Source organism: Colias philodice, chromosome 11 (genome assembly GCF_061535455.1).
Source record: "Colias philodice isolate Cphi_HAF_F1 chromosome 11, ilColPhil1 Martin Lab GWU primary, whole genome shotgun sequence".
NCBI lineage: Eukaryota > Metazoa > Arthropoda > Insecta > Lepidoptera > Pieridae > Colias > Colias philodice.
Window position 1 is genome coordinate 3446132 of NC_143096.1, and position 14046 is coordinate 3460177.

Below are 14046 nucleotides of genomic sequence, written 5' to 3' on the forward strand. Positions count from 1 at the left end.
GTGATAGCTAGATGCCCGAAGATGTAAAGAAATAATAAGCCCTTTCCCAGACAGGGAACAATTTGCCTCTGAAATATCTTTATCGACTTCTGAGAACAATAAGTAGATTTCTTTTGTAAGTTCCATCAATACATTGGATACCAATAAAGTTTTCTCTAGCAAAGATGCTCTTAGAGGGTACTTACGTTATTTTCAATAGCATCCTAGAGTACTATTAAATCTAATGATATCGTAATCTTGATGTTATTCAATTTATATGTAGAAATTACGCTCTTGCAGTTTATATAGTTGTAGTGCGGGACTTTCTTATGTGTAGTGATTAATAATATTCAGACTATACGGTTTACTGGCTCTCTATCATCCTGGACATACTCAACTTAAACCAAAAATGTAAAGATAAGTTCCTGCTTAACTTCCTGCTTGTGAAATAATTTTTCGAGTGGTTCAATCAATTCACAGATTATATGTATTTTGGATATTGATATACATGTATAGATTATGATAAAAAACATTAATGCGATGCGATAAATATTGGAAAGCACGAGGATCCGACACTGTTAGCCGCGTAGTGGTGTGGTATCGGTGTAGATGCTTGTCGACATTAATGACAAGTGTTACCATATGTATATTGCAAAGGAATATATATCGAACTTGTACTTATATCTCCTACATAATATATATATTTAGAACCAGCAATCTTTATAACTAAAAAATTGGTTGTCTGTAAAGTCAGTTTACTGACGATAGTTGAACGTGACAACGTCCGATTGTGCTTCTTTGTCGCTCGTTCCGCGCGTCGCAGATTTCGTTAGGATTTGTTTTAAATCCCATCGCGTGAAAAAATGTTGTCACTAGCAAAACAATTTACGCTCCCCTATATTCGTTATTTAAGGTTCAATCTTCGTTCTCGTGATAGCTAGATGCCCGAAGATGTAAAGTAATAATAAGCCCTTTCCCAGACAGGGAACAATTTGCTTCTCAAATATCTTTATCGACTTCTGAGAACAATAAGTAGATTTCTTTTGCAAGTTCCATCAATACATTGGATACCAATAAAGTTTTCTCTAGCAAAGATGCTCTTAGAGGGTACTTACGTTATGTTCAATAGCATCCTAGAGTACTATTAAATCTAATGATATCGTATTCTTGATGTTATTCAATTTAGATGTAGAAATTACGCTCTTGCACTTTATATAGTTGTAGTGCGGGACTTTGTTACGAATAATATTTAGACTAAACAGTTTACTGGCTCTCTATCATCCTGGACATACTCAACTTAAACCAAAAATGTATAGATAAGTTCCTGCTTACCTTCCTGCTTGTGAAATAATTTTTCGAGTGGTTCAATCAACAGCAATCTTTATAACTAAAAAATTGGTTGTCTGTAAAGTCAGTTTACTGACGATAGTTGAACGTGACAACGTCCGATTGTGCTTCTTTGTCGCTCGTTCCGCGCTCTCGCTTGCACTTCAAGCCACATAGGGAACGCCTCAGAGCGAGGTAACGCCGCATGAGTCATGTTTTTTCGTGCGTGCAGCCGGCTCTATCGAATTATAAGACGTTGTCACGTCAAAAACATAACTGTAACATATAGACAGTATAATTTGTATCCAGGTGCTATCCGAAGGCGAGAACTCAGTCCGTATCTGGGCGCTCGCGGAGGGCGACAGCGGGGAGGAGCGGCGCGGGGTGTCGCACGCGGAGCGCGTCACGTGTGTCGCGCTCACTGCTGACTCGCAGCACGTGGTCACGGGCTCTATGGACATGTCGCTGAAGGTGTGGAAACTGGACGGGTGCAAGTTGTCACAGGTGAGTTTGTGGCTAGTGAGTGTGGGTTCTAAAGGTAATTATGATATATGTATTATGTACTTAGTTAGATATAAGTTACATATTATGTAATATTGACATGATTTTAAAAGAGCAACTATGGAGTTTCTTGCCGATTCTTCTCCATAGATACTGCTTTCCGAATCGGTGGTAAATGTTAAAAATACTTATGTAATGACGATTCGAAAGTGCTACTAAATAGGAGTCTAATTGAATAAATGAATGTTTGAGTTTGAGTTTGATGTGTTGAGAAAGTCTGGGCGCTCGCGGAGGGAGACAGCCGGTTTTCTTTTCGTTTGTTTTCTTAACTTTGAGTCGTTTGATAAGATATTGATAGACAGCTTTGCTTGTATAAATGATATTTATAAATATTCTCAAAGAGGAGTATGTGTTTAAAAGTCAAATTATTATAGCTTAAGCAGACTGACAGTTTGATTAGAATGGAGCTTTTACAGAAAAGTAGAATGTAATAACGATACATGTCGAATATCATGTCTTAAATTCTTAACAAAGTAATAATGTTGTTGTGAATATAAGTTAAAATGGGTAATCTGTATATTTATTAAATACATTATACATTTAATTTAATTAAGTAAAGACCTCCGCATAAATGGTTCGAACAACGACAATGAACAGCGTGAAAATTAATTAATAGGATTACAAAGGTGAAATTTATAGAAGCTTCTTTGATAAAGTATTAATAGATAGAGAAGCCAAGGATTTATTAAAAGTAGTGTTGGTTAGTATAGTAAATTTTGTGAAGACGAACTGAAATTGAATAATAAATAATTTTCAAGTATTTATTATGGCAACTGGAAAAATATGAGCCCCAACAAATTTTTGCCAAATCACACCACTTCATAAAGGTGTGATTAAAATGGGAAAAAAGAAAGTTCATACAAAAGTTCAGTTAGTACGGTGTCACCTTTGTTAATATCAATTTCCAGAAGAATATTTATTCAACCAAATCGATCAAACAAAATGAGTGTTTTTTTTTTCAGGTATCGTCATTGCTTTTATTACTTTATTATAATACTGTATTCTTGACCAAGATCTACAGTACGGGAGGAAATCCATCAAAAATCTTGAAAACACATCAGTGACTTTAACTCCTTAATGTGCTATAAAAGACAATTCACTGCTTCGATCATAAACTGCACTCCCTCGAGAATTGTTCAAGAAAAATGGAGATATCTCAATCCTTTTCAACTGGTCGAATGAATCCAGATTACTAGAAATCAGAGTATATTTCCCAAGTTGGACACGTACTAAATATTTATATGTTCCGTTCAATTATTCATTTTAGTTAAGACTGTCTTGCTAGAAAAGCACTCACATTTTTCCTGCAATCTACGACTTACCCTCTTTACTCTTGTCTTCTTATTTTACTATTCAAATGATTTCAAGTCATAACTGAAATTAAACGTAACAAATTCTATTCAGAATTCTCATATTCTTCAAAAATAGCGTTTAAAATTTATTCTTATTGTTTTGCATGAAATCTGTTTTTGTGGGCTAAGTTTTTTAGTCCTTTTATGAAAAGTTTGAAATACATTAATTCTTTCAACAAATCTAACAACCTTGAGATTCTGAATTGAGAAACATTCCGGCTGTGTGAAGTCGGACTTAGATTATGAATTCGGATTATCTTTCTATACATTTCCTTATGTGATAACACGGAACACACACACCGGATTTGATAATTATGTGTGAGGCACTACCGGCAATTATACCTTGAAATAAGAGTTTCTGTTCAGACATGCCTTTGGGTAGTGTAAGGCCAGCCTTACATATTATTATCCCACTTCTGAAAACTTAAGTATTAATATCATTTTAGGTGTTAGTCGGCCACTCAGACATAGTGACTTGCGTAGCCGTCTCAATAACAAACAAGACCCAAGTAGTCTCTGGTTCGTGGGACTGCAACCTCATTGTTTGGGACATCAACACTGGCTCTGATGTGCATCTCCTATCAGGACATTTGGGCAAAGTGACCTGTGTTAAGGTCACTGGAGATGGAACTATTGCAGTTTCTGGTGAGTTTATTTTTGCTTTTATGTTGTAAGTGCGGTTGTGTTACGTATAGATATTTTTTTAGGGCTGAATGCAGGAATTTTTATTTTGTGTGTAGGTAGAATGTAGGATAATTAAAAAAAATCTTTTGTCCCATTTCGAAAGATCGTTTTGGTTTAAAAGTGCATAGATCTAATTCAATTATTCTAAGTTATAGCTTTATAAATATATTTTTGGAGGTACATTATTGGGATTATCACCATCCGTCAAGTATCCTATTACTTACCTGAATTAGCTCTTAAGATATATTCTAAAAAATGTTCAAGCTTAATCTACCAATTTGTGTAGTATAAGCATTTTGAATTAAATTTAGTTAGCAACCACTCTCAAAATCGAAACAAGCAAAAAAATCCGATTCAAACTTTAGAAAAAATGAATAAAAATATCGCGACAGAACTGAATTTGAGTTAACGAGACGATAAATCTTTCATAACTTTTATTTCTTAAAACTCTTGCGAACTGTAATAGTTAAAACGTTTTCTTCGCCTCTTTTAAGTAAAAAAATATAGAAACAAAAGTAAGAACGTTTTAGTTATGAATTGGAACATGAAGATTATATTTTAAATATGAAGTTTACACATCTTTTTTAACTATTTTGGTTTTGAGTCATATTAATGCTACATTTTTATGAAATGTATACGTATAGGTTATACTTCGGTCATAGTTCATAAGTAGTCTCACGTTAGTTTTATGGCCCCTCCTTAACGAATCATTTCTTGTAAATACGCAATAAAGCAGTAGGGGTTATAAATTATTATACCCCTGTCACGCCACTCATATGCAATAAATCTACGTCGATAAATAATGTTTTCTTTCCTGTTCATATTAAAAATTCCCATATATTTTTACCAAATTCCGGACAAAATTTTATCGTATATCTAATAAGTATATCTAAACGATTCATATTTAAGTTTAGAAGGTGGAAGTTTCTTTTGATAAAATCTAGACGGAAATATTTATTCGCAGTGAATCTCGGACTCATTTATTTAATTTTCTCGCAGTCTATTCAACGTCGGAGAAGCACTTAAGACCCTTACATCAAGGGTTAATTTAATTCCCTTGAGAATCCTTGATAATGTTGTAGGATTATTATAAGAATGTGCAATAGCAGTTATTTGTAGTAAAATATAATAAGCCTCTATAGACCATAACTTACAATTCCTTCATCTCCTTTTCCTTTTATAGATACCTATTATCATGACTACAGAGTACAGAGATATTTGTATAAGATTTTATTTTCATGAAACGTATATCCAATTATTTATATTTCATACACCAACTGATAGAAATCTGTTGTGCTCAAAATTGGTAAAACTGGTCTCTGTAAAATTGGTCTCATTCTATTATCACGCCGCGCCGGTACAGGTCGACCTATATTCGGATCTTAGACCATTATGAATAATAATAATATTCCACTGTCGCGATGAACAAAATATTTATTTACCAAGTCAATAATCGTGCCTATAGTTGTTAAAATTCTAATTTAAATGCTTATTAATTATTATGAGGATCGTATTTACAAGTCAAATGAAATTCATGATCTACTAATTGAAGTTCAGTAGCAAGCGCAATATTTTTTGTTTGTGCACATTTGGTTTTGTGCTCTATGTATATATTTCCATAAATTCATGATCACATATTTACATAACTATAATATTTTTTGTGCGTCAAACATTTCTATAGTATTTCTTATCATAAGAACACTCATTATTGAGAAATAAATTTTAGAAAAAGTTAATGTTGGAAATCAATCTGGGTTCAATTCGATCAATTATACCGAATCCATAAATAAAGTAATCTTAAATTTTCTAGAATATTCTAGCACTCTCATTTCGATTAATATACAGTACGTTGCTTACGACTTACAACTGTAAACATTAGTGTGAAATGGAAATACTCAGAAGTGAGAACTAATTCACATATTACGCTCTGGGTAACATTGCATAGCAAAGCAGTAAACGGGTCAATTATTCAAGCATCTCTACCCATCTTGTGGTTATGGGATAGACTATAAAGGGCTATAAAGCATATCCCGACTGAGCTAAGCGTAATTACTACATTGTCTAGTGTAATAATTACATTTCGATGTAAGTTAGTGGTTGATATAAAGACTAATAGCCATATTGTAGGAAGCAAGTGGATCATAATGTTACTTCAAGTAATTATTAGTATTAAAGCATAGCTATATTGTATAATACTATTATAATGCGAAAGTCTGTCTGTCTGTTTCGCTCTTGGTGAAGCATTGGATACGTTTTAGGGATGAAAATTGTGTTTTGGGGTAAACCGCATTGCACAAACTGTATACATTGAATAGGTTGTTTAAGTATTTTGATGAATTTATTATTTTATTTTAATATAATATATTTCGATGTAACTTAATAATAAATCAATTTTGACGTCATACGATGCTACTTCTGTCTACTTACCTACCTTTCATCATCGTGATAAATATTTCTTTTGTCAAACCAATATTCCAAGTATAAACGTTCTGAATTATTTAGGTTATTACATATTTTTAACTAGCTTTCCACCCGCAGCTTCACCCGCGCAGTCAAAGAAAAACCCGCATAGTTCCCGTTCCCGTGGGATTTCCGGGATAAAACCTATCCTACTTCCGGGGTAAAAAGTAGCCTATGTCCTTTCTCGGGTATCAGAATATCTCTATACCAAATTTCATGCAAATTGGTTCAGTAGTTAAGGCGTGATTGAGTAACAGACAGACAGACAGAGTTACTTTCGCATTTATAATATTAGTATGCATTAATTGTATTAACAGGCGCGGAAGACAAAACGCTTATAATATGGGAGACGAAGCGCGGGCTCGCGCTGACGTCACTCGCGCTGCACGTGCCGCTCCTCGACCTGCAGATCACCAGCGACTGTTCGAGAATTGTGGTGCATTTGTTGGATCGAGGTGAGATTGGGTAATTCATGGGGTTGTTTAATTAGATGTATTGATTTGATGGATGTTAATATATTTTGTCGGAAGTAATGTTGAAGAGAGGAATTTTTTTTTAAGTTTGTTGCGAATAAACTCAAAAAGTGCTCTCATTCGAATTAACTCAAGAAGTGAACTGTTTTAAATTTTTAGTTTATCATTAAAGAACAGAACAATATGCACTTAAAATTTAGCTTATACATAATAATTATCTTAACCGAGGCATAGGTGTCTCGGATTAACTCAAACTCAAACTTTAACATGGAAGTTAATCCGGTACAAGCGGCATTAAGAAATTTCAGAAAAAATACTAAAATCAATTTGTTTACACAATCACTTTTGCCTTACAATCAGTTACTTAATGAGCTCAAAAATCTTAATATTTTCATCAGACCTTTATTTTTCGAAGATATATAAAATTTCTCATTTATCCATATACTAATAAATCTACAAATTTCCAAAGCTATTGAACAATAATAACCAACAGGTTGTCTGCCGATAATCTGTTTGCACAACACGCCGGCCACATACGTCAAGATACCGACTTACGCTGCGCCCACTAAGGACGTTGATGGTATGTACTTATTGATGTTTGTTTGAATGAATGAAAAATTCTTTATTTTATACCAAAAATGATATTATAGGTATTATATTATTGTAAACTATTATATTATTGTTTGTATGTTTCGCAAACACTAGAAAAGGGATGCTACATTATTCCTGCAGGAAAATGGCTATATTATTTATTTTTTGTTTTGAGCCTGTTACAACAGGGGTCGGAAAATGCGACTAGTAATTTCCATATTTCTAATAATAAATGATTTAGGTACATAACTTTATTATCTTAGACACAACAATAGTGCCAATTTACAAGCCTTTAATTTAAATGGAATACCAAATAAAATGCAGTTTTTATACGCTATAGATCCAATATCGTCGGGGTTCGAATGAAAATCGTATTAACTCGATTCCATCGCATGTCATACACGATGATTGGAAAGGTTAACCGGAATTTTCGCACACGCTATATTCCGCTCTAACTATAAAACAGAAAATAACATTTTTATTTTTGTATTTATTCGGTTATGTATAATCGAATAAATTTAAAATAAAGGATATTAGCTGACAAATTTTGTTGCGCCAAATAATTAATTGCGTTAGGGATATAAAAAATAGTTTACGACCTATAGGTAAGTCACAGGGTTGTACCATATAGGGTCTACATAAAAATCATAAAACAGTCGTCGATCGATCAAGTCCCCCTCCTAGTCGTTTCTGAAGAATTTGGTTAACATTTTTGCAAGGATTTCTTTATACATATCACAGTACCTACATTTATCAAGTCCAATTTTCCGATCTTATAACATAATTCGAGCGAGACCCATATGGAAGTTACTTTATAAAGTGGCAGCAAATTCAACATCAATATTCCACTGCGCTTCATTAGAAAGTTCCGTGAGTGCAATTTGCTCCGTCTTCAGATTCCATCTATTCAATAGAATTTGATTATATATTTTAAGTTCATTTTAAACGCTTATTGATTTTCTCAGAATGCTTTTAGCGAGAAATATACCTAGTAATATTTTAACGAAACCCGACAAAATGCTGTTAGATTGAAAATCATGACACAATTTTTAATAAACTCTTCGAGAAAGCACATGTGATCTATATTTAGTAAATAAAGCAATATGAACCTAACGTCTACGTTCACCTTTTTCCAATTTATATTCATAAAATTACGTTTGTTTCTCAGAAATATCCTTTTTATAACATTTATAAAAGGAATCCATACTTTTATATCCGCATGTCTGATCACTTTCAATTGATAGAAACACGATCGATGCATTGTCTCCTAAAACAATAGATCTGAATCGGAAAATATGATTCCCTCAGGAATATTCTTCTTTGTATCTTTACTTATCATGATACTGGACCATAATGCATTAGGTACACAAATCCCAATGGAGTAAAAACGAATATAATAAACTTTTGTTACAAAGTTCTGATAAAAGAAGAAGTTAAAAGAAATATTTATTTTACGGTAAGCGAAAAAGCAAATGTCAACAGTAAATCGATTAATGACGTGAAAATGTATTGTTCCAATTACCGGCTTATTGTCGTCAAGCCAAATGAGTCCCATAGTTATAGCAGGCGGGTTAATGTGGTCTTGTATGCGAGACCGCGTAAATTGTTCTATACCACAAAATGTTTGAGCGGTTTCGATGCAGTACGTTTTTGGAAAACAAGCCATTGTTTAAGGCTTTTCAGTATTAATGAAGGGGATTTATTTAATGTTTTGTTATTTGTTTCTATATGAAATACTTGTTTGTTTTGATATGTCGAGCGTTTGAGAGCTATTGTAAATAAACCATCCAGGGAAATGTAAACAATGCCATGAAAATGCTTAGTATTTCAAATACCCTCATTATATTTATGAAAACAAATTTTAAAGAGAGTTTATAAACATTTTCTTTTGTTATTTATATCAGTTATACATTTCTCCATATTTTTATAATCTTTTTCTATATTTTGTTGAAAATATTATCTATTAAAATGTTAAATATAATAGATTAGAATATAATAATTTCAATATATCCTTTCAACAGAACTTCGTCCGCTAGCTCCGAAGCGGCCAATGCGAAGATTGCTAAAGAAAGAAGTATCTCTGGACACTTACACTTGGCAGAAGAAATACGCGCACTTGACATCGGCTGCTATGATGGCGCAAGTTGATGAACGACTCAAACGGAGGTGAGATACTTATTATTATAGTTTCATTATATCATATAACATATACAAAATAATCAACTAATGGATAAAGTGACTGAAATATTTAGATTTTAGAAGATGCCAATGTATTTAGGCATCCCAAGTCTGCCATCTTCTCTTATTTGTCCAGCAATAATCTCATCTTTAATTGAATTAAAAAATGTCGTCCAACAAACTGTTACTATAGGCTTATTCAAAAAATTATGAGCACAATTTAGTCCCGAATCACGAACAAATAACACGAATTTATTATACTAAAATTACTTAGAAATAAATTGTAAAAAGTCCGGTAATAAACGATAAACACTTCGCATTAGCATCCGCAACATGTATAATACCTACAGCGTAAAGGAAATTGTGTAGGATGAGATTGCAGGATACGGAGATATAGGGAATACGGGACAGGGAAATACAGTCTTACTGATCGTGGATATAGAAACAAATTTATACGAATATATTTTTAAAGAGAATATAATATTTTTTTTTTTTGTATTTGATAGAATATCTCTAAAATTAAAGTGATTAAATATATCGAATTGAGATAAATTTGTTTTATTAATTTTTGTAATAGATAGAAGAGTCTCTAAAATTAAAGTGATTAGGATCGACTAAAAAGTTGCACTAGCGGAAAACTTAATTCTTGGTAGGAATTGATCGGCTTCATTTTATTTTTCGTTTTCATCCCGGGTTAATTGCAGACTAGCCCTGATAAACGGTTAATCTTTAGAGAGATCATCCTGATCTCTCTAAAGGTATATGTTAAAATATTGGTTTAATTGACAGATATGTATTATAAATAAATGAATTCTATGCCTAAATGGGGATGAGCCGCTATTCCACACTTTCCATTCTGTAATTAGGATTTTTAAAATTCAAACAAGCTAATGAAATGTCTCATATATCATATTTTCCATTTGATAACAAAATTAGTAGATGGAAGGCTTCTAATATACGAGGTATCCGAGAGAAATTCGTTTAATTTATTTAAAATCACTCACGTGAGATGAGAGTGGTCGGCTAAAAAGTTCTCTTTTGGGAACAGATTGTTAATTTTTTGCATTAATTTTTGCCCAGACATTTTAAACCTATGTATAGATATAAAATATTATTTATTAGCATATTGCGTACACATTTGAAACATAATATGAATCGAATATAAGATAGGTAATATTAAGCAAATACCTAGTTATGTATTTTGAAATGAAACGCTACGTGGACTTGTAAGCACGGCTTTAAATTGAATGTTTTCTTGAATGATAATACAAAAAATATCTTAAATATTGAATTTTTCAATATTTTCAATATAAATTCGTTTTATAAAAATTAAATTACCCATTACACGTCCCGTTAATTAACATCAAATGCTTAAGTTAAACCAAGCTATTTTCGTTGACCTTTCATTAAGTAGTCGGTCATTGGCACTACAACTTTCGTGGATCAATTACGCAGGCTATTTCAGGAATAGTTTGATGTTGTTTGGAAAACTATTGAACATTCTATAAGCTATTTAGTTTGTAGGTTCTGTGATAGTTATAGAACACTAGCTTTCCGTCCGCGGCTTCGCCCGCGTTTTCAAAGAAAAACCCGCGTAGTTCCCGTTCTCGTGGGATTTCCAGGATAAAACCTTATGTGTTAATCCAAGTTACTCTCTATATGTGTGCTAAATTTCATTGCAATCGGTTCAGTAGTATTTGCGTGAAAGAGTAACAAACATACACATACACATCCATCCTCACAAACTTTCGCATTTATAATATTAGTACCTAGTAGTAATTAGTAGTAAACCACAGGACAGCTCTTTGGCATATTAAGATATATATTATGTAGTTAGATGTAAGAAACATGTAATGTAAAATTATATTGTATATAGACGTGATTTTAAAAGAGCAACTATGGAGTTTCTTCCCGGTTCTTCTCCATAGATACTGCGTTCCAAATCGGTGGTAAATTTAAAAAATGTAAAGACGATTCAAAAGTGCTTCTAGAAGAAGTCTTATTGAATAAATAAATGTTTGAGTTTGAGTAGGATTCTAGAAGAAATTTTGTTTATAGATTCTCCGTATCAGCTTCGATGGAGGAAATATCTAAAATACAGGAAGCGAAGGCGAAGGATCTTGGATCGCAGGTATGTTTATTGTGAATGCTGCTGTAAATTGAATTAATGATGATTATACATGTCTTAAAGATTTTTCAATTTTCACGGGTTGTTATGTTCAAACATATTGAAAGTAATTATTGAAATTTAAAGCATGCTTAAATATGCTGCTGGATGTAGTTTTCATATAATAGAATTCAAATTCAAAGATGCTTATTTGTGTAACAACATTGATTCACCGAGATACAAAAGAAATGTTGACGCAAAAACTACAAATCCATATTTAGTACTATATAAAAGACGTTTAATACAAGAAAATTATTTATATGCAAATGTTACAATAACAAATGTTTACACAAGATTACAACAAACATAATATTAAGTATATAATAAAAATATAATATTATGTTTGTTTGTCGGGTTTTCCTTCCTGACGCTATAACTCCAGAACGCACGAACCGATTTCCACGGATTTACATTCCTTGGAAATGTCTCTGGCATCTCAGGTTTGTAGCAAAGAATATTCAGGAAACATTTCAACAGAAAAGCGGGAAAACCGGGAAAATCATTTTTCACATACAGCGCGCCTTATGTAACATTTCGTTTGGTATTTAAACATAAAGTGGCGAATCGGAGTTCGCCGGGTTCGCTAGTAATATTATATATGTATTTATCTCCAAAAATATAAATAAGTATTTATTATAAACAAAACAGGTGAGCTTAGGCCCTGAACAAGCGGCACTCGCTCAGTCGCAGCACTTCGACCAGCTCGAAGCGCTTTGGAACAAGATCTCGCCGCCTCGACGACGATCCAACAAGGTAATTATATACTTTAATCTAATTTAGATGAGTTCTATTGCCTCTATTTAGTACCTAGCTACAAAAACAAAATACAAAAATCTTTATTGTTACTTAAACATTTTGTAGGTAGTACAATGCACTAATCTCCACACTAGGATACCCTGTGTTGTGGAGAATAGTCTCTTCCAGCTTACATCTATTTACACAGTTTACACAGAATTAAATTCTTAACTACGAAAATACATATAATACAATATTCTAGGGCCCTTAGTGGGTGAAAACGGCAAAATGGACTGTTTTCTATGAGCTATAATTGAAAATATTGAAGTTTTTTCGCATTGAAATTTCATATTATACAAATTTCCATATTATGCCTATATGGGATGTGGATTTTCGACGAACGATAAATTTTATTTTTTTCCCATTGAACCTGTATTTTTCCTTTCCTTTCGTTAAATTTTTTTATCCTTCAAAATGTTCAAATATTTGTAAACTGCACTTATTATTACATATAGATTTAGCAAACATAAAAATAATTAGGTAAATAAATTGCTTAAATTCAAGAAAAAAAAAGCTCTTTCAGAAATTTTCCGTCATTGAACATACACATGATTCAAACAAACGCTAATTATATGCAAAATAAAATTTGCTTATCGATATTATTTTCACACATCCTAAACTATTTTTTCCAACACGTAATATTTGCTTATTTTCGCTTTTATTATTCCATTATTCCATAACTATGAACATACTTAAGACATCGGCTTCTTAGAAATAAACTTGGGTATATATTTATAATAATTGGGATATTATTGATTTCTAGGTATTGTTTTTTTTTTGTAGTTTAATTTCCTATTAGATCCTTGTAGACTTACCGCTTCGAAACCTACTGAAATTACGTTAATTAAAAATGTGTCAAAAAGTTAATTTCAAATTCACAGACATTGCCGTTAAATATTGAGCCATTAAAATTGCGATTAATTAATTTCTATAGATATTTATAAAACTACGGCTCTTTGTCAGACATGGTGATTTTTAAAATTATTCATTTTATGTGCACTTAAAGTTTTATTTCATGAAAAGAAACGCGTGTACCCTAGATCTCATAAAATAGCCAATAAACTACTATTGTTTCAATTGTATTTATTAAACTAAAATACAATATAATAATAAAATTAATATTGGATTTACGGTGATCAAATTTTTGTTAATATTCAGAAAATTTATTTACAATAAATATTATTATCTATAAACGACTGACGCAATTTGAATAATATAGTCGCTGATTTCTAAATATTTTTTTTTATATTCTCAAATAATCGTCAAATAATAGATAACAGGATAAAATAGTATGTCTATAGTGAGCTCACTAATGAATATTTTTAAATAATAAGATTCTTGTGACGCAAGCAAACTAATATCTATACTTATTCTAATAAGTTATATTATTAACCCGTCAAAATGGATATATTTTGTTGCACTTGGGATGAATTAACGCGAGTAACTTTATTTGTAATATGCTTTAAAAAGTAATAATGTC

General features: G+C 32.1%; 1 protein-coding gene across 2 annotated transcripts in view; it reads left to right on the forward strand.

Moving 5' to 3' along the window:
• LOC149484438 (protein qui-1) overlaps positions 1-14046 on the forward strand; it is a 95227-nt gene that overhangs the window by 75933 nt on the left and 5248 nt on the right. For both annotated transcript variants that reach the window (XM_089700551.1, XM_089700552.1), the window contains exons 24-30: positions 1615-1809; positions 3665-3863; positions 6680-6817; positions 7329-7415; positions 9448-9592; positions 11663-11735; positions 12420-12524. In XM_089700551.1, coding sequence (XP_089556677.1) covers positions 1615-1809; positions 3665-3863; positions 6680-6817; positions 7329-7415; positions 9448-9592; positions 11663-11735; positions 12420-12524 — 942 coding nt within the window. The remainder of the gene's footprint in view (positions 1-1614; positions 1810-3664; positions 3864-6679; positions 6818-7328; positions 7416-9447; positions 9593-11662; positions 11736-12419; positions 12525-14046) is intronic.